General features: G+C 45.3%; 1 protein-coding gene across 2 annotated transcripts; it reads right to left on the bottom strand.

Annotated features, from left to right (window-relative positions):
* Positions 1-228: 228 nt before the first annotated feature.
* Positions 229-21,311, bottom strand: slc45a2 (solute carrier family 45 member 2). 2 transcript variants are annotated; one of them, XM_064943761.1, is made up of 7 exons: positions 20,673-21,311; positions 17,943-18,119; positions 10,042-10,400; positions 7,209-7,346; positions 6,215-6,338; positions 2,299-2,504; positions 229-484 (listed from the first exon to the last, which is right to left on the bottom strand). In XM_064943761.1, exons 1-7 carry the CDS (start codon positions 21,142-21,144, stop codon positions 257-259), a joined length of 1,704 nt encoding a protein of 567 aa, XP_064799833.1. In that variant the 5' UTR covers positions 21,145-21,311; the 3' UTR covers positions 229-256. The 2 variants fall into 2 exon arrangements, with proteins under 2 accessions (XP_064799833.1, XP_064799832.1); XM_064943760.1 differs by having other exon boundaries at positions 7,209-7,349; positions 20,673-21,310.
* Between the last annotated feature and the right edge of the window lie 747 nt (positions 21,312-22,058).

Here is a 22,058-nt window from a genome sequence, read left to right on the forward strand (position 1 = left end):
TGGTTAAAAGCCTCGCCTAAGGGCACACCATTAGTATGCCCCATCTGTCTTCACCAACATATTTTTTAGAACATCTACTGGTATAGCAAATGGGGAACATAGGGAGGATGAGTGGAACACATTGATCTGCACAGTTTGTTTTGCCTTGCTCAAGAGCATATGAAGAAGCTTTTAATCCATTTACAAACACCTTTATGGGTTGTAAGGAAGAGGGAGACAATGTTAAAGGGTATAAGTAAATAACTTTATTAAGAGGTTATTCCACGTATCTGATGAAGAAGGCGATGAACAGACAGCCAATTAGAGACATTGTCGACGCTGATAGGACCACCACAATCACACTTCCTGCCATGTTAACCAATGCCCCCAGTCCCGCCCCCACGATGATCTGAGCCAGCTGCACCATACACGTGAGTGCAGCACAATCCACGCCGGTGCCTCGATCCTGTCCTGCAGGATTCCCTTTCCCCATCTTCCTCTGCACCTGGTGTCACAACAGGAAGAATCCATTTCAGAAATGCTACTTACTGTATAAAAAACACACTCTCATAGTCGCACATACAGTCCACCCAGTGTATGACACGTTGTGAAAGAACATGTTGTAAAACTAAAGGAAATGTAACCTGTTGTGACACATCACAAGAACAAGAGCAGCTGGGGAAGTCTTTTGTGAACATAGCCTAGTAAGCAGAATTACAAGCAATGCTTCAGCTCCAAATCAATAAACTAGTTAACACAAATCCCCTTCCAAGTCCTGCTCTAAAGGGCGTTAATAGATTGATAGGAAATGGAGCTGAAACAAGATATGTTTGGTTTGATATAAATTGGTGTAATTGACTAATCTTTCAGAGGGGAATAGTGGAAAAACAGACATGAACATGATAGTGATATGAAGGGAAAATACAATGGTGGAAAACACTTTTGCTTTGTCAGTTGGAGACATTGTTGGAATCTTCCATCTGTTTGATTATGCAGTATGAGTCTTTCCCTAACTCTTGGTTGTGCATTGGCAGACTGGACTACATTGATGTTCTCCTGTGGATAGCATATCACTTGCCTATAAAAAAGCAATATATGTTTGTTTTTTTAATCTAACTTTCCCATTTTCGTTGAGATAAAATGTGCGTTTCATCAATCTAAATGATTTGGATTAAAAGTATTTCCCCACGTCCTGAGATTATAGAATATATGCGTACTATTTTCACAATTAAACATGGAGCGCTGTCCAGAGATGCCCTTACTAAAGCTGACAGAATGTGTTGAATCCAAAGTGAAGTGCAGATTGGCTAAACTGAATCTCATTAATCCCTTTTTTCCATCCAAAGCCAAGCCTTTCCCTATTTACATAATGAAAGGGTGTTCACTGCTTAGCCAAAGCACTAACAGCAGCTTGTCTAAGCGAGGCCTGTTGAGCATCAGCATTAAGGAAAGGAACAGGTTGTCCAATCTGTCTGTAGAGACAGGGGAGGGTGTTTGAGAGGCCTGTCTGTTGTGAAGGGCACACCTGCTCTTAGCATGGGGCCCATGCTGACCAAAACAGCGTTGACCACTCAACATTGACAAGCTCAACAGATAGCTGGGATCTATGGCCTGGCAAAGAGTCATGCTCATGGGGAGTGGGGAGACGGGGGTTGGGAGGACAGAAGGTCACCCATCTGATGGTGAAGGGAAGTGGTAATGTAATCAGAAGTGTCCACTATGTCATCATCTCACTGTATTAAGACACATTTGGATGCCATTCCTCACCACTCCTTGTCTTATAATATGCTCTTCTTTGGAAGGGTGATGGGTATTGATTTAGACAGTTTGGGAATCAATTCAAAAGAAATGTGGGTACAAAGTTATTTCCCCTGAATGACATTCAAGTATTCCAGAGAAAGCAACCTATTAGTGGGAATACATTTGCATACAAGTGATTAATGACACTCTCGCAGGACTGAAAACAGAATAAAGACAAAATCAATCAATAGAATTAGAAAGTAACTCTACGCCTTCATGAAAGCGAAAAGGGGAGCTGTGATACCTGACTCATGGTGAGTATTCAAGTTACAGATGTGCATCACTCCATGTATGAGCTACAGACAAGTGGTGGATGAGGTTCGCAACTCCTAGACATTAGTAGCTTGTAACGTAAGCTGCTGCAGCCTCAGAATGTACTATCCACTATCAGTTCCAACTATCTGACGTGTGAGAGAGTAGCCTGGTCCCAGATCTGTTTGTGCAGTCTTGCCAACTCCTATGGTCATTGTAGTGGGACAACCAGATCTGGGACCAGGCTATGTGAGAGAGGGAACTGACCTCCTCCTCGCGGTGGTACTCTGAGATGAGGTTGAATGGGATGGTGTACAAGGTGCTGGACATGACTCCGAAGACACTGCACAGGATGAGGGTGGTGATAATGTTGGGGAACAGGCCGATAAGACTGGTGCCCAGACCAAACACAAAGTATCCTACGAAGTAGAGCCCCTTCAGACCGATGTAGGGCAGCAGCAGCCTCTGGACATCTGCAGACACATCAGAGAGAGAGGGAAGGAGGGGAGGGTGGAGAGAGGGTGAGAGGGAGAGCGAGAGAGCGAGAGAGCGATTTCAGCTTTAACCCTTCTGCTGTGTTCCGGTCAAATTGGAACTATTTATATGTTTTCTTTCTGAAAAATATAGTTCATTTCATCTAATTGTCACAAGGTTCCATGACTTTGTCCACAAAGGCCATCTGAACACACTAAATACATTTAGATGATTTTCATAAAATGTTGGGTGTTTTATTTAACTGTTGTACACCTGTGGTATTCTCAGTCAAAAATGACCGGTCATTAGAAATGAATGGGTGAGACTACAATTAGTGTATAAAATTGAGTTCAAGCACATGCTCAGATGGACCCACTTCCATTCCCAGAGCCCCACATGCATGTGTGTTTGAGCACACACACACACACACACACGGCAACCCCCACGGGAACCTTCCATGGCAACCCCCACGGGAACCTCCCACGGGAACCTTTCCTCAATATAATCTTTCCCCCACAGGAACCACACCTGTTGGCATTCTCACAAACAATCGCAACATTTTTTCAATAATAAATATAACTTTTCTCGCACCTCTGGTATATAAAGCTTTTTTGAGGCCTTGCTCACAATTCATACTGTGGCAGCACAATGACCAAACGATACACTGTATCTGAGGATCTTGATCATATCTTTGATCATGACACTGGTGAGGAGGAGAGAGTCCTTGTTAAACTTTGACACAAAGTAGTCTGTGATAAATAGCACAATATGTTTCATCTGAGTATTTGTTATAGTCAAAATAATCCATACATTATGCTGCTTTAAATTTTTTTTATTTTTACTCAAAACCAAGTTGTAGGAGCTCAGGTCAATGAGGCCTACAACTATAAATAGCAAATAGAAGTTCAAAACTTGTAATGTTCACAAGAACTTAAGTTGATAAAAAGATCTAACACAACATTAGGTATTATTATGGATTTAAAATCAGCTATATTGGGGCGGTCATTTTGGACCGGGAACACAGAATGAATTAACATGAAACAAACACAACAGAAGGGTTAAACAGTATGTGGACTGGTACTGCCAAGTAAGCATTTTTTTGTTACATTATATACTACTGTTAATAAACTGGGAGATTCGAGTCCTGAATGCTGATTGGCTGACAGCCATGGTATATCAGACCATCTACCACGAGTCTGACAAAAAAATGTATTTTTACTGCTCTAATTACGTTGGTAACCAGTTTATAATAGCAATGAAGCACCTCGGAGTTTTGTGGTGTATGGTCAATATACCACGGCTAAGGGCTGCGTCCAGGCACTCCGTGATAAGTCGTGCATAAGAGCCGCCCTTAGCCGTGGTATATTGGCCATATACCACACCCCCTCGTGCATTATTGGTTAAGTATAAGAACACAGAACGTGTCCAAGAGATTGTATGGGGCGGCAGGGTAGCCTAGTGGTTAGAGCGTTGGGCTAGTAACCGGAAGGTTGCAAGTTCACACCCCCGAGCTGACAAGGTATAAATCTCTCGTTCTGCCCCTGAACAGGCAGTTAACCCACTGTTCCTAGGCCGTCATTGTAAATAAGAATTTGTTCTTAACTGACTTGCCTAGTTAAATAAAGGTTAAACATTTTTTTTAAACAAGGTATAATTAAGTAGGGGATATTCAATGAGTGGCTATGCGTTCTATGGAAAATAATGAATAACGTGGAAGGTGTGTTCCATGACACGCTAGCGCTCCAGAGCGCTCAGGACCTCCGAATGGGGTGAAGATTAACCTTCCCACAGGACACACTCACTTCAAACTGAAGCTGGAAATATAGCAAACTAGCTGTATTTCGTTTAGTTTTACGTGTTTTTCTATTGACATTTCTTTGTATATATACAGTAGCAGTCAAAACGTTGGACACACCTACTCATTCAAGGCATTTTGACTATTTTCTTTATTGTAGAATAACAGTGGAGACATCAACATTATGAAAAAACACATATGGAATCATGTAGTGTTAAAATGTGTTAAACAATTCAACACGTATGTTTAGATTCTTCAAAGTAGCCAACTTTAGCCTTGATGACTGCATTCTCTCAATCAGCTTCATGAGGTAGTCACCTGGAATGCATTTCAATTAACAGGTGTGCCTTGTTAAAGGTTCATTTTAAGTATGACACCTTGACTTTTTCCATATTTTGTTACGATACAGCCTTATTCTAAAATGGATTAAATGAGATTTTTTTCCTCATCAATTTTCCTCACACAATACCACATAACGAAAAAGCGAAAACATTTTTTTTTTTACATTTCAAAACAAAAATACCTTATTTACATAAGTATTCAGACCCTTTGCTATGAGACTCGAAATTTAGCGCACGTGCATCCTGTTCCCATTGATCATCCTTGAGATGTTTCTACAACTTGATTTGATTGATTTGGAAAGGCACACACCTGTCTGTATAAGGTCCCACAGTTGACAATGCATGTTAGAGCAAAAACCAAGCCATGAGGTCGAAGGAATTATCCACAGAATTCCGAGACAGGATTGCATTGAGGCACAGATCTGGGGATCAGTACCAAAAAATGACTGCCGCATTGAAGGTTCCCAAGAACACAGTGGCCTCCATCATTCTTAAATGGAAGACGCTTGGAAACACCAAGACTCTTCCTAGAGCTGGCCGCCCAGCCAAACTGAGCAATCTGGGGAGAAGGGCCTTGGTCAGGGAGGTGACCAAGAACCCTATGGTCATTCCGACAGAGCTCAAGAGTTTCTCTATGTAGATGGGAGAACCTTCTCTGCTGTTGGATCTGCAGAGAAGAATGGGAGAAACTCCCCAAATACAGGTGTGCCAAGCTTGACTCAAGCCTGTAATCGCTGCAAAAGGTTTTTCAACAAACTGGTTGTGCCACCTTTAGCTGCAACCAAACACTTCCTGTAGTTATTGATCAGTCTCATGTCACTGTGGAGGAATTTTGGCCCATCTTCCATGCAGAACTGCTCTAACTCAGCAACGTTTGTGGTTTTCAAGCATGAACTGCTCGCTTCAAGTCCTGCCACAGCATCTCAATTGGGATTAGGTCTGGACTTTGACTAGGCCATTCCAAAACTTCAATTTTGTTGCTTTTTAGACATTTTAATGTAGACTTGTGTGTTTTGGAAAATTGGTCTTGCTGAATGACCCAGCTGCGGTTCACCTTCACCTCACAGACGGATGGCCTGACATTCTCCAGTAGAATTCTCTGACACAACACAGAATTTATGGTTCCTTCTATTAAGGCAAGTCGTCCAGGTCCTGAGGCAGCAACACATCCCCAAAACATCACACTATCACCACCATGCTTGACCATATGTATAAGGTTCTTACTGTGGAATGCAATGTTTGGTTTTCGCCAGTCATAATGGGACCCATGTCATTCAAAATGTTATCATTTTGATTCACCTGTTCATAGAACATTCTTCCAAGATTCTTGATGATCATCCAGGTGCTTTTTGGCAAACTTGAGTCAACTTTTTGGATGAGATGGGTTCCATTATGTGTTATTTTTAAACTCAGGTTCCCCATCTAATACTGGGTTTTGGTTGAAGATGTGATAACATTCAGTATCAAAAATATGCAAGTAGAGAAAATCAGAAAGGGGGCCTTGAGCTAAATCACATGTTGTGGACATTAGCTGACTCCAATAATGTCTTATGCTTGCTGCGATACGACTTACAGGAGTAAAGAGCAGAGGAGACGGCGTTGATGCAGAGACCCCAGCATCCAATCTCCACCCCCCTCTCATACCGCTCGTAGGCTGTGGAGTTATGGTCCGCATATGGGTTGCCCTTGTACACAATCTGTCAACACACACAATCAACTCAACCATTATTATACACAAGTTATGACAAAGTATGATAATTGTGATAATCACATACAAAATGGAGGCAAAGTCACCCCCACAAATAATCAATAAAAGTGGTGGTATGGGTGTTGAGGATTGACATAAAAGCTAGTGCCGGCATGAAGTGATGGATAATGATGACGATTATGATCCATTTGCTTTATAGTGCATGTGCTGTACAGTAGCTTATAACAGTTAACAAGCTCCATCCCATTTGTTATCATATAGCTGCCAAAGCCTGTATCAACATCATAAGCCATCTCTGTGCCACAGCTCTCTGTTGACACAGCCGAAGCAGGTTTTGTTCACGCCTGGCATGCTGCTCAATCTGCCTCAGTCTGCCTGCAACCACTAATTCACCATGACCACCATGTAACTGTGGCCTGTTTGAGAGTGCTTGTAGCATCCAGATCAGCCGTGATCACTATAAAGCCTGTCTGTCATTACAGACCAATTCATCTGAGCACACAAAACCAATCAGCTAATGCTGTGACAAGAGACTACCCACCAATCAGGGTTTGTTGTGATGGAGCTAAACCAATAGAGGAAGCGTATTAATGAACACGATGGCAAACATTTTGCTATCGCCTCACGTTAAAGACGACATGAGAATTTAAATTGAGTGAAAAGATTCACTTCTTTAATGACCACTGTCAAATAAGAGTAATCATTAGTAGTGCATGAGTGATAGCATTAGTTTAATGTTTAATGGTAGCGACACAGAACGAACGACCCACTCCTCCCGCCGCACATACATAGAAACAGACACGCGCGTACACACACTCTCACTCCATCTCTCTCTCTCTCTCTCTCTTGCTCTTCTCACCTGTCCCATGAAGTCTGTGAAGAAAAGCATGTTGCAGAGGAAGGCAGTCCAACCCAGCAGGTGACTGACACAGAGACAGCGGTAATGACTAGGCATGTTAATCATGGCCAGGAGACATGACTTCAGAGTCATCCTCTTCTGCTGCAGTACAGAGAAACACACAGGGTCAGGTCATGAGACTTCAGAAGGACTCACACAGGAACAGCAGGAGGTCAGAATAGAGGGAATTAAAAAAGAACAAGGAACAGTAGGGGGTCAGATAAGAATAAAGAAAGAGGTCAGATGAAGGCTTTTAGCTAATGATAGATATACTAGCCTTATCCTGCAAAAGTCCTGTTTTAACAAGTCAGGAACAGAGGGGCAAAAAAACTAAGGACAACGTATTAAAGACATGGGTGAAATAAAATGTACTTGGTGTTCAATTTCTGTAATCATGTTCTGGTTTAGTATAGTAACTAAGGTTCTTCTCGGATTGAAAGCTTTTGTATATTATGTAAATGTACACAGAGTGGCCTGACAGCACACAATAACTAATGTTATTATCCCCAAATAAATTGCCAATCAACATTTTCTAGGAATCCTGTAAAGTGGCTGTACCCATTGAAATAGACTATGAAAATCTATGGTTGCACCAAAGAACCCTGTCTGACTACTGTGATAATCGAGGACCCTTGCCTGCTGGAATAGTATCAACTAAGGACATACAGTAATCATTCCAGTCTCTTTTCATAAAATGTGGGAAAACTGAAAAGTCGGTCAGAATTCATTTGCAGCTATAGTTACACGCTGGGCGTGAATACAGTCATTACATTTCCATTGTTATGGTGCTGAATTAGATTGTTGAATACTCGTCTGGGTTTCAATGTGTCTCTTTCAGAGCACTGGTTTGAATGGCTGCCTGAGCCTTAGAGGTCATGTAATTCATTTCATTCCAGGGGCTGAGCTACCTATACCTGTAGCAAGTGGCGGATTTAGGTAGAGGCGACATGGGCAGCCGCCCTGGGCGGCATCTTGCCAGGGCCGGCACAGGGTGCCCGCACAAAACAATTAGGAATGGTGACATTTGCGTGATCGGTTTTCTATCGCTCATTTGCACGTCATGTCAATGATATCATGTCACCGTGTGGGACTGTGGGTCAATTAACCTTGTCGGAGTGGGCGCCCTGATTCTAGTTTGTGAGCTTTGCAGGCTACTGCCTGGGAAGGTCTCCCATACAGAGGTATGAGATGGGAAGGGGGGGGCGGGGCGGGGGTAGGTTGACCTCAGGTCTCCCCACTGGAAGCCCGAGGTAGGGGGAGCGGGAGAATCTATCAAAATGTGCACCTCTAAATTTGTACAGTCACACTACGAAATGCTACCAGATAAACCATAATTAATTCATAATACTGATAATATATAGTTTCACAGACATATTGTTGCAATTTTGTCTGGTTTGTGCGAAATCGTTAAGAATAATATAAAACCAGTCTGCACACCACCAAGGTGAATTGGTTTAGTCTTGACACTTGGTTGACAGTGTTGGGGGATGGGTAATGTATTGATGCTCGAGTGCCAAATCAACATTTGTCTTTGTTACTTCTTTTTGATATTTATTAGTCTTAATTTTGTATATATTTTTATATAGTTTGAAATGTTATGATTACAAGCTAGACCCGCCACTGCCACAGTACAGTATAATGATGGTTTACATGGCTTTCTCGTGTGAGGTGACATTGCAACCTTTTAGTGGTTGTTTTACACTCTAGCCAGACCTGATGACTGCCTGGTCTAATCAGCATCAAGGTAACCATGCATGTAATCCAGCTGACGCTGGTAACTAAGAAAACCTGTTTCCTCCATTAACACTGGGTTTGGGAACAGACAGACACTAGTTACTGTTTCCTGCTTCTTTAAATAACTGCATGACCCTTGTCCTCTAACAATCCTTCTGTCTCCAATCCCCACCGCCCACCTTCTCTATCCACTCTCCTCCATCCAAACCATATATGGAAATTGTACACATTGAAATACTGTAAAATACTAATTATGTGGTTACTATGGCAATGCCGGTGGAATTGTCACCATTGCCACACACAAGAGCAATGCTACACCATAGAGATGTGAAAGCACATATCTCACACAGCGATACCACATTTGACTAAGGACACAGACCACTCACAATGGTCCAAAGAGAGGTATGCACACCCAGACTGTTTGCGTAGTCTAATATTGAGAGTATTGACACTCATGGCTTTATAAACGACTTGTTCTCATACTTAAAGCTCAAGTATTAATTTTGCATTATCAGTATACAACAGAGTCATTGTTACTAAAACATAAGTACTTGACATAATTCCCAGGCTTTAACCTATCAAAGACAAACCTAAAGTCAGAGCCTGGAGCCTGGGGGTTAGGGCCTGCGTGCGAGCACGGTTTAGTGAGACGTGTGTCAGAAAACACAAAGGTCACACTATACTGTGTAAATAGTATGTAATTACATATCTCCTCACGAGGAAATCAAGAGCTTTTACCCAAGGAGATACTCGAGAGGTAGTCACCTCTTTTCAAATGCCATAGAAGTGCCATGAGATATGAACATAAAACCCTAAATCAAAGCATTTATACTTCAGTGTACATTAAGATTACTCTACAGTGTGATCACATTCTTCTTAATAAACACTTATGCCATGACACACTGATGTGTTTCAAAGGATTTGACATTCCATTAGTGTGTGTAGTTTCATAGACTGATCTCTTTGTTTTGTTACCTGTAAAACACGGTATTGGTATCAAAGTCAGGATCTCATAGAGAAGCTCCGCCAGACTAGACTTCATGGTGTGTCTTTGACATACCTCTTTGTTGGGTTGCTTGGCACTGGATGTGACGGAATTGGCTTCCCCCAGGGCAGAGAATGAACGAGGCCGGAGGTCTGCCTCCGACTCTTGGGACATTGATCCATGCAAGGATCCATAGCCACCACTGCTGCTGTGTGTGCTGAGGAGGAGGAGGGCATTGGGGGTCAACACGTCCAAACTAATGTCCTTGGCCAGGGGTGTCTCTGGGATGCTGAAGAGATGCACGATGAGGAATACCATCCAGGTCAGAGCAGAGAAGAAGTAGATGACCTGGTACTCTGACCCCAGCAGTCGGCCCAGGGACGAGTGACCCCAGTCCATGGCTCCCACGAGGTACCCAAAGGCACCCCCAAGCCCTACAACAGACAACAGGCACAATAGAGATTGGTTATCAGGTCAGTTGGTGGGGGTCCTAGGCCATTGGTCATAGCACAGTCATCAGACGGCATCTGCAATCCAGGAATTGTAGTGAATATTTTCAAAAACATTTCATCATTAATAATAAGAACTTGGAGGGTGGTTATATTTGTCCTATTTCACACATGTACAAGTATGTATCATACACGTGTGAATTGGTATGTGTTTTTGGCATATGCAAACTCCCCGAGACACCCTCTGGGAGTGGGGTCACGGCTAAGGTCTTAACATTAGGATTAAGTGTCTTGCTCAAGGGCACATCAGCAGATTGTTCACCTCTGTCTGATCTGAATTTGAACTATTAACCTTTCGGTTACTGGCCCAACGCTCTAACCGCTAGGCCACCTGAGACCATTTTGCCTGTGGTGGTTTTGAATTTTCCAAGGAAGATAACGTGGGCTGTATTTAATAAATACAGTGTCTGATTTATAAAATAATGCTTCTTGCATCTCAATTTAAAGCTCATGTCACAATGTAACGTTTAGGCTGGGTGTTCTCAGAGAAGCTGGGAGTAATGTTGTGATAAATGCGTTGTCACGGAGTACGATCCTGCACACAGATAAGTGGCTTGTTCTGTCAGACATATCCCTATAATCTGGACATACTACTGTCTGTTCCCTAAATTCTTACACCAGCATCCTACATTGAGAAGCCTGTAACACAAACCTTCTCATAAATTATGCAGCAATTTTGAGGACGTCTAACGAGGATTTTACATCAACTGTGTCTGCATTCTAATGAACATACAGTACAAGTCAAATGTTTGGACACACTTACTCTTGCAAGCAAAATATATGGAATCATGTAGTACTCAAAAAAGTGTTAAACAAATCCAAATATATTTTAGATTTTAGATTCTTCAAAGTAGCCACCCTTTGATGACAGCTCTGTACACTCTTGGTATTCTCTCAACCAGCTTCATGAGGAATGCTTATCCAGCAGTCTTGAAAGGGTTCCTGCATATGCTGAGCCCTTGTTGACTGCTTTTCCTTCACTCTGTGGTCCAACTCATCCCAAAACATCTCAATTGGGTTGAGGTCGGGTGATTGTGGCCAGGTCATATGACGCATCACTCTCCTTGGTCAAATAGCCCTTACACAGCCTGGAGGTCCTGGTTGAAAAACCGATGATAGTCCCAATAAGCGCAAACCAGATGGGATAGCATATCGTTGCAGAATGCTGTGGTAGCCATGCTGGTTAAGTGTGCCTTGAATTCTAAATACAGTTGAAGTCGGAAGTTTACATACACCTTAGCCAAATACATTTAAACTCAGTTTTTCACAATTCCTGACATTTCATCCTAGTAAAAGTTCCCTGTCTTAGGTCAGTTAGGATCACCACTTTATTTTAAGAATATGAAATGTCAGAATAATAGTATAGAGAATGATTTATTTCAGCTTTTATTTCTTTCATCACATTCCCAGTGGGTCAGAAGTTTACATACACAATTAGTATTTGGTAGCATTGCCTTTGAATTGTTAAACTTGGGTCAAACGTTTCTGTCACGACTTCCACCGAAGTTGGACCCTTTCCTTGTTCGGGTGGTGTTCGGCGGTCGACGTCACCGACCTTCTAGCCATCGCCGATCCACTTTTCATTTTCCATTGGTTTTGTTTTGTCTTCCATCACACCTGGTTCCAATTCCATCAATTACATGTTGTGTATTTAACCCTCTGTTCCCCCTCATGTCCTTGTCCGTAATTGTTTGTTGTAGTGCTTGTGCACGGTATGCTGGTATTTACCGGGTGGTTTATGGTTATTAAACACAACCGTTGTAAATCAGTTTCCGCTCTCCTGCGCCTGGCTTCTCAGCCACCAGTAGCATCGCATTACAGAATTACGGACCAGCTATGGAGTCAGCAGGAGCAGGTACCCCGGGTATAGGAGTGGAGGAGCGCATCCGGGAGTACACAGCAATGCTCCAAAATCTTGGCACGGCCATGGACCGCGTTGTCCAGACAATGGACCGCTGGGAGAGACAGGGAGTTCTGCCAGCGCCTCCACCAGCACAACCGGGGTCTCCACTGAGCGCCCCTCATCATCCTGGTCCCAGTGGGATTCGTCTCTCCCTGCCCCAGGAACACGATGGGAAGGCTGCGAACTGCCAGGGGTTCCTTCTACAACTGTACCTATACCTGGCCACCGTCCACCCGGCTCTGTCGGGCCGTGAGAGGGTGTCTGCTCTTATCTTGTGCCTCACCAGGAGAGCCCTGAAGTGGGCCAACACAGTGTGGAGAGAGGGAGATGCGGCGTTGAACCAGTTTGAGCAGGTCACCCGTCGTTACCGGGCAGTCTTCGACCACCCGCCGAGAGTTGAACAGCGGGTGAGCGCCTCTTCCATCTGAGGCCAGAGACGAGGAGCACCCAGGAGTTCCTTTGTGGGATGGAGCGACAGGGCCCTGATGGACCATTACCGCTGCAGTTTGCGCGAGGATGTCCATCGGGACTTGGCCTGCAGAGACACCACCCTACCGTTTGACCAGCTGGTGGACCTGTCCATCCGGCTGGACAACCTGCTGGTTACCCGCAGACGTTCAGATCGGGGTCTGGTGGTTCCATCCCCTCGTACCCCCTCCCCGATACCTATGGAGCTGGGAGGGGCGGTGCGCAGGGAGACCGGAGGGAGTTCCAGCTCGTGCACCATCTGCGGCCGCAGAGGTCACACTGCCGGTCGGTTGGTTCCTCTGGGGACCGAGGCAGCAGGCAGGGCGCTCTGGCGTCACCCCTGGTGAGCCGGGACCATTCTCACCCAGAGCCCTCTGTTGCTCATATGTTTGTCTATGTCTCTTTTTATGTGTTTTCCCCGCATTCCCAGCATAAGGCGCTCGTCGATTCAGGCTCGGCTGGGAACTTTATAGATAGATCGTTCGCCCATAGTTTAGGGATCCCCATCGTTCCCGTGGCTGTGCCCTTCCCCGTTCACGCCTTAGATAGTCGACCATTAGGGTCAGGTTTGATCAGGGAGGCGACCGCTCCTCTGGGCATAGTGACGCAGGGGGGGGCACAAGGAGAGAATTAGTCTCTTCCTTATTGACTCTCCTGCGTTTCCCGTGGTCCAAGCCTACCCTGGTTAGTTAGTCATGACCCCACTATTTCTTGGCCACAGAGGGCTCTCACGGGGTGGTTGCGGGATTGTTCGGGGAGGTGTTTAGGGGTTTCTGTTGGTGCTACTACGGTGGAAAGTCCAGACCAGGTCTCCACTGTGCGCATTCCCCCTGAATATGCCGATTTGGCTTTCGCTTTCTCTGAAAATAAGGCGACTTAATTACCACCCTTTCGACGGGGCGATTGTGCGATAAATCTCCTTGTCGACGCTGCACTTCCAAGGAGTCACATGTATCCCCTCTCACAAGCGGAGACGGAGGCTGCGTCAGGGGTACATTTGGTCCTCCACTTCACCCATCTCGAGTTTCTTTTTTGTGAAGGAGAAGGGAGGTCTGCACCCGTGTATTGACTATCGGAGTCTGAATCAGATCACTGAGGTATAGTTACCCACTACCACTCATAGCCACAGCTCAATGCACAGGGCGCGCTTCTTCACCAAACTAGATCTCAGGAGCGCTTACAACCTGGTGCGTATCCAAGAGGGAGACGAGTGGAAGACGGCTTTCAGTACCACCTCAGGGTACTATGAGTACCTCGTCATGCCATACGGGTTTATGAATGTGCCATCAGTCTTCCAAGCCTTTGTAGACGAGATTTTCAGGGACCTGCATGGGCAGGTGTAGTGGTGTATATTGATGACATTCTGATATACTCCGCTACACACGCCGAGCATGTGTCCCTGGTGCGCAGGGTGCTTGGTCGCCTGTTGGAGCATGACCTGTACGTCAAGGCTGAGAAATGCTTGTTTTTCCAGCAATCCGTCTCTTTCCTAGGGTATCACATTTCCACCTCAGGAGTGGAGATGGAGAGTGACCACATTTTATCCGTGTGTAATTGGCCGACTCCCACCACGGTAAAGGAGGTGCAGCGGTTCTAAGTGTTTGCCAAATACTACCGGAGGCTTATCAGAAGTTTTGGTCAGGTAGCGTCTCCCATTACTCACTGCTGAAGGGGGGCCCGGTGCGTTTGCAGTGGTTGGCTGAGGCAGACAGAGCTTTTAATCACGAGGGCTCTGTTTACCTCGGCTCCAGTGCTGGCCCACCCAGATCCCTCTTTGGCGTTCATAGTGGAGGTGGACATGTCTGAGGCTGGGATAGGAGCGGTGCTCTCTCAGCGCTTGGGTACGCCACCGAAGCTCCGCCCCTGTGCCTTCTTCTCGAAGAAGCTCAGCCCGGCAGAGAAAAACTATGACGTGGGGGACCGGGAGCTGTTGGCTGTCGTCAAGGCCTCGAAGGCGTGGAGACATTGGCTTGAGGGGGCTAGACAGCCTTTTCTCATCTGGACTGACCTCCTCAATCTGGAGTACATCCGGGCAGCGAGGAGACTGAACACTCGCCAGGCAAGGTGGGCCATGTTTTTCACATGTTTTGTGTTTACCCTTTCTTATAGACCAGGCTCCCAGAACGCTAAGGCAAACGCATTGTCCCGACTGCATGACACAGAGGAGCGGCCCATGGATGCCACTCCGAAACTCCCCGACGCCTGCCTGGTGGCACCGGTAGTGTGGGAACTGGACAAGGACACAGAGCAGGTGTTACGTGCAGAGCCCGCTCCCGTCCAGTGTCTCGCTGGGCGTCTGTACGTCCCGTCTGCTGTCCGTGACCGGTTGACCTATTGGGCCCACACGTCACCCTCCTCTGGTCATCCTGGGATTGGTCGGACAGTGCTCTGTTTGAGCAGGAGGTACTGGTGGCCTACCTTGGCCAAGGACGTGAGGGTTTATGTTTCCTACTGCTCTGTGTGTGCCCAGTGTAAGGCTCCTAGGCACCTGCCCAGAGGTAAGCTACACCACTTACCCGTTCCACAGCAGCCTTGGTCACACCTGTCGGTGGATTTTCTGACTGATCTTCCACTCTCACAGCGAACACCGTGATCCTGGCCGTTGTGGATTGTTTCTCTAAGTCCTGTCGTATCCTCCACTGCCCGGTCTCGCTACGGCCCTACAGACTGCGGAGGCCTTGTTTACACACGTCTTCCGGCATTACGGGGTTCCTGAGGATATAGTGTCTGATCGGGGTCCCCAGTTCACGTCTAGGGTCTGGAAGGCGTTCGTGGAACGTCTGGGGGTCTCGATCAGCCTTACTTCAGGGTTTCACCCTGAGAGTAATGGGCAGGTGGAGAGAGTGAACCAGGATGTGGGTAGGTTTCTGCGGTCCTATTGCCATGACCGGCCCGGGGGAGTGGGCGGCGTTCGTGCCCTGGGCCGAGATGGCACAGAACTCGCTCCGCCTCTCCTCCACTAACCTTTCTCCCTTCCAGTGCGTACTGGGGTACCAGCCGGTTCTGGCGCCTTGGCATCAGAGTCAGACCGAGGTTCCTGTGGTGGACGACTGGTTCAGGTGCGTGGAGGAGACATGAGAAGCCGTCCGTGTCCGTGTCTTTCAGCAGGCCCTGACGCGCCAAAAGAAGAAGGCAGATCACCACCGCAGTGAGACTCCGGTGATCGCACCGAGGGACCGGGCCTGGCTCTCGACCCGAAACCTGCCCCTCTGCCTACCCTGCCGGGAGCTGGGTCCGCGGTTTGTGGGGTCATTTAAAGTCCTGAGGAGAGTGAACGAGGTTTGTTATAGGTTACAGCTTCCACCTGATTACCGTATTAACCCCTCGTTCCATGTTTCTTTCCTCAGGCCGGTGGTGGCTGGCCCGCTCCAGGAGGTTCCTCCGCCCCCTCTGGACATCGGGGGGCCCCGGCGTACTCCGTTTACTCCATACTGGATTCGAGGCATCGGGCGAGGGGCCTTCAGTATCTCGTGGAGTGGGAGCGTATGGTCCAGAGGAGAGGTGCTGGGTTCCGGTCGAGGATGTGTTGGACCCTTCAATGCTGCAGGACGTCTTAGGCCGGATCGCCCTGGGCCTCGCCCTCCGGGTCGTCCCCGAGGCCGGTGTCGACACACTGCTGGATCCGCTCGTCAGGGGGGTGTACTGTCACAACTTCCGCCGAAGTTGGTCCCTCTCCTTGTTCGGGCGGTGTTCGGCGGTCGACGTCACCGACCTTCTAGCCATAGCCGATCCACTTTTCATTTTCCATTGGTTTTGTCTTGTCTTCCATCACACCTGGTTCCAATTCCATCAATTACATGTTGTGTATTTAACCCTCTGTTCCCCCTCATATCCTTTTCCGTAATTGTTTGTTGTAGTGCTTGTGCACGGTATGCTGGTATTTACCAGGTTTTGTTTGACCCATCTATTGTATTATTCTGTTTACGGTGGTTTATGGTTATTAAACACAACCATTGTAAATCAGTTTCCGCTCTCCTGCGCCTGACTTCTCTGCCGCCAGTAGCATCGCATTACAGTTTCGGGTAGCCTTCCACCAGCTTCCAACAGTAAGTTGGGTGAATTTAGGCCCATTCCTCCTGACAGAACTGGTGTAACTGAGTTAGGTTTGTAGCTCTCCTTGCTCGCACATGCCTTTTCAGTTCAAAGACAAGGACACTTCTAAGCGACCCCAAACTTTTGAACGGTAGTGTATGTATTTGTGTATTTTCATGCATTTATCCACTAATTGACTCTCAATTTCATCACCTCTAAATTCACAGCCTAGTAAAGTTTTTGAGTTGTGAGGATAGTCAAAATTAAGTTTGGGGTGTTTTTTTATGTTTAAGTCGTGTGACTGCAATGATAAAACAGTACAAAAGAGAAATATCATAACAGCCAATTCTTGTGTATTAAGAAAACACACACACATTCATCCACATACCAGGGCTACGGTGACTAGCAGGTCATGTGCCTCCCCTCTCTCTCTTTCTCTCAGCTCCAACTCATGACTCCAACACATGACTGAGAATCTGCTGGATTAGAACGTACTGCACAAGCTCACACCACCCCGTGCCGGCTTCCCTTGCCATCAGCTGAGTCCACGCACTCGCTCGTTAGCACACTCGAATACTTACTCATGCGCTTGTTGACTGACTGACTGACTCCCTCACTGTGCGAGCTCTGAGGGCTGGGCTCCAGGTTACTAAACAGCCACTTAAAAGCACAGAGCATACTGAGAGGTATTTACATCACATGTGAATATGCACTCCGTGCTGCAATGTAAATGTAAATGCAAGGACCCTCTCCTCCCCACACCCAGACATACACTCTGCACTGAGCCAGTGATCCCAGTCCGGCTTCCACACATGATTGGGATGCCAGTTTTCTTATTCCATAACAATCACATTAACTACATGATAACACAACACAAAATATACATATAATATGAATAGAAAAGCAAACCTATATCAATAAGGACAGCAAATAAAGCAATGAATCTCCACATTTGCCTACCAATTTGAATGTCTATATTCCCACAAGCATAACAGTAAGAGCCTATCACTCAAACAATATTGAATCTGACTAATGGGAGTGAGGTTATATAATATTTTTCTTACCTGTGAGAAGGGCATGGTAGTGCAGTCCTCTTTCCTTGTCTGTGTACGAGCAGACGTCAAAGAGGTAGGCCTTGACTGGCCCATCGATGAAGTCTGCTGCAAAGTCAAATAGCACCACTCCAAACATGACTATGACGATGGCCCATATCCTCTTCAATGACCTATCCTGTACTAAGGCTGCAAAAGAGGAGAAAGACAGAAGTTTACTTCAAGTTACGGTTTCAGTCTGTCCGATTTTTCACTCATTACTACAACTAGATCCACTTTCAATAGCAGATAGTTCTGAATGCTTTTTGTGTGTTTGTTTAGGATGAGGCGTAGCAGCTGAATCATGTCAGTTTGCCTTAAGAAGTACCACCTTCGCTCATCCATTAACTTCAAGACAGACACTGGCCCAGCTGACATTTACAGATGCGATGAGACATATTTTCCAGGGCTTCTGAGGTAAACAGTGGATTTGTGTACAACTTGATCAAACCCTTTAGATCATGTAGTTTCAGTACATTGGTTCTTACGGTTTCGTCAAGATCGACGGGGGCTAATACAATCATGCATTCACCATATAGCAACGAACAGCATGTTTGAAACCACATTCCTTTTCTTCAACACAATGCAAGGGCAGTTCAAAAGGCACATGATTCATGTTTTGGGGTCTTTAAAAAGAAAATGAACTCAAATTGAAACAAAACATTGCCAGCGTGGCTCTGTCTGGCTAGAAAAACAACTCCTACTTAATTGTACGTTAATATCCTCAATCTGACACTGTGTCACAACATTTGTATAGGTAATCACAGTATCTAGTGTTGATGCTCATCAAAAAGAGATACTGTAGCAAATCAATCAGAATAATTATCATAATTATGTTGTGCACACGGCGGAGCGCAAACAAACAGAATGATGTCCTCAATCTTGAGTGAGAAACAATTGGCTGACAGATTGCAGCAGAATTAAAACCTACACAGCCGTATTTAAATTTGGGTGATTACTAATCCATTATAAATCCCAGTTGGGTGTTGTGTTGCAGTTGTATTAGGCATGCCGCATGCATTGAGGCCGACGTTTTGATCTTGGAGAAATTCAAGAACTTTCCTCAAAGCTTCGTTTTATCCCATTGTATCTACATATACTGTCCTGTACACTACAGTAGCTAACACACAGGGTGTGCATTGTCACAGATCCTGTTTTATTATTTACTACAGTGTTGAAGAATGGAAATAATCACCTTAACAAAAGTACTGTAAGTGGTCACACTTTGTATTGTACAGTATTATTACAAAGAAGGTGAAATCCGGCATAACTGAAACCAACAATGAAGGCATTCACTGAAAACAAAAAGTTAGGTTGTCAGATCAACGTACGATAGTGCTGCAAAAAGAAATCCAATCCAAGCCCTTATGGAGAGAATGGAGAGATTTCCATATTGTAGTATTATTCTACTTCCATTTATACTTTTCAATACACAAGCACAGCTCAACTATTTAAAAAGTAAAATAAATATGTATTTTGATACAGGTCTTATGAGCTAACCACAGACCTGACCCAATAAATTAAACAATCCCTTTTCAATAAGCTCAATTTCATGGACGGACAAGAAAATGAACAACATTAACAACAGTGGATGTAACAATGTGTGGAAAGAGGTACGGGCCGAACATATACACCGAGCAAAAATAGAAATGCAACATGCAACTATTTTAAAGATTTTACTGAGTTACAGTTCACAGTTCAAAACTTGAGACATCTGTGGCATTGTGTTGTGTCACAAAACTGTACATTTTAGATTGACCTTTTATTATCCCCAGCACAAGGTGCACCTGTTTAATGATCATGCTGTTGAATCAGCTTCTTGATATGCCACACCTGTCCGGTGGATGGAGTACCTTGGCAAAGGAGAAATGCTCACTGACAGGGATCTGTGCACAACATTTGAGAGAAATAAGCTTTTTGTGCATATGGAACATTTCCTGGATCTTTTATTTCAGCTCATGAAACATGGGACCAACACTTCACATGTTGCCTTTACATTTTTGTTCAGTGTACTTCTCAGGTGTAAAGATATGCCATATGTCTTTCATTTCTGTTCTTTGCAGACGATGATAGTTAGTTTTCCCCTTGAGACACAGGATTGTGTCCAGCATGTTTTTTTCTGAAATAATTGCTGAACATCTTGTGCAATCAACTTGGTGAAGGGAAACAGTCCAGTCAAAATAATAGGAACATTTGACCCTTCTGTCTAGACACACTAATGCACCCTCTCATTAATGGTTATGAAACAAATTCAACAGCCAGACAAACACACACACACACACACACACATCTAAATTATGCAGTAACGTGTCTGTAAATATGTAATATTATCATTCTTCGTTTTCAGTTATTGACCTCTTCTGGCAGATGTTAATTATTTTGACTATCTCAGACCGTGTCTGAGCAAAATGTTCAGATCATTTAATTAGCAGTTCGAGTTCAGAGCGTGATACCCTCATGTTTTTCCTAGGGTAGGGGTGGCTCGGGCAGGGCGTTAAAACAAATATTTACATTTTCTATCAACATTGAAACAGCCCATTAATTAAGCACAAGTTTAAATTAAATATACTACGTATGTTACAGTGAAAGTATTTTGGTTTCTCATATCCAGGCTAACCAACTCCATGACAACTATTGAAAAAACATAGACTAGTTCTCACATACATTTGTAGAACACTATGCCTGATAGCCATGGGCTCTTACCTGATATGACTGCATCTCCATTTAGAAACAAGGTAAGGCCCACCAGCATCATAATCCCCAGTGCGAGGATGTAGGGCCTCCGTCGGCCCCAAGGGGACCTGCAGTAGTCGCTGGCCGAGCCGATGATGGGCTGCAGCAGGAAGCCCAGGATGGGGCTGATCAGCCACACAAGGCTGTACAAGCTCTGAGGGAGTCCGACACTAAGCAGCACTGGGGTGACGAAGGCTGCCTCCACCGCATAGCAAAATTCCCTTCCAAACATCACCATGCCATGCAGCAGCAACCTCCCACGAGACCGCCTCGGTAGCTCCACCACCCCAAACACAACGGGCTCCATACTGTCCAAGTAGTCCTCCTTCGTAGACTCCCTACAGTCCACACTCCCCACGGAGTAACAGCCCAGACCTGTAATGTGTGTTCCGGGCTCCGGAAGCCTGCATGGCTGGGGTTGGTCCCCTGTGAGGAGGGACATAGCTACTGGGGGAGTTGGAGGTTGTATGGGTATAGCGCTCAGCCCGCTTGTCAATGGCAAACAGCCCAATCTCTGCTTCTTGGCTCAAGCTAATTCTCTACTGCATAGTTGAGCAATGAGACCAAGTAGCCTCAAGTCCTGATCTGAGGCAAGGAGAGGAGAGGCTGAGGAGATTGGAGGAGAGATGGGGTGTGGCTGTTGGTTTGATTTAGATGAATGAAGTTTCAACTTTCAGTTTTTTCTTTTTAAGCACGTGACTAGGATTGTGGCTTTTTAACCCCATCTCACAACACTATATTCCTTTACATCAAAATTATTCCTGGAATAAGGTGGTGTTCCATGAAATTATCACTTGATCGATTACCAGAAATTCAGTAGTCCTAACAGAGAGAATTGGATGGCAGGAGAATGACAAGAGATTAATTTACTACTCTGCTAAAGCATGTTACATTGCATGCGTATCTGAATCCTTGCTTTCCTGTTTTTATGCAGTTTGCTCACAAGGGCTCTTTTTTGGTCTGCCCGTGTGCACATCAGGTTGATCAAGTGATGTAGCATGTGATCCCCAGGGAGACAAGGAGGTGTAACCCTTTGATGGAAGAGTGGAGGGGGGATGGAGGAGGATGGCCAGCCAATGTATTTACAGTTAACAATTCCTGGAAGAGAAGCCTGGATGCCCAAAGACAAGGATGACAAAGTTATTTCCTCTATGTATTAAAATTCTAAAACGCTGTTAGTATTTGTCATGAGACACTAGCTAGTTGCCCTGCCTCAGTCATGTGAGACACTGAGGCAATTCCCAGGGGTTCTCATGGGAACCATGCCCACCGCCCACGTCAGAGGAACCTAGGGAGGCGTCAGACAGATTTAAAGGCCACATTCTCACCAGACCCCGAGTCCTAGGGTCACTAACA

The sequence above is a fragment of the Oncorhynchus masou genome, chromosome 28 (genome assembly GCF_036934945.1).
Source record: "Oncorhynchus masou masou isolate Uvic2021 chromosome 28, UVic_Omas_1.1, whole genome shotgun sequence".
Classification (NCBI taxonomy): Eukaryota; Metazoa; Chordata; class Actinopteri; order Salmoniformes; family Salmonidae; genus Oncorhynchus; species Oncorhynchus masou.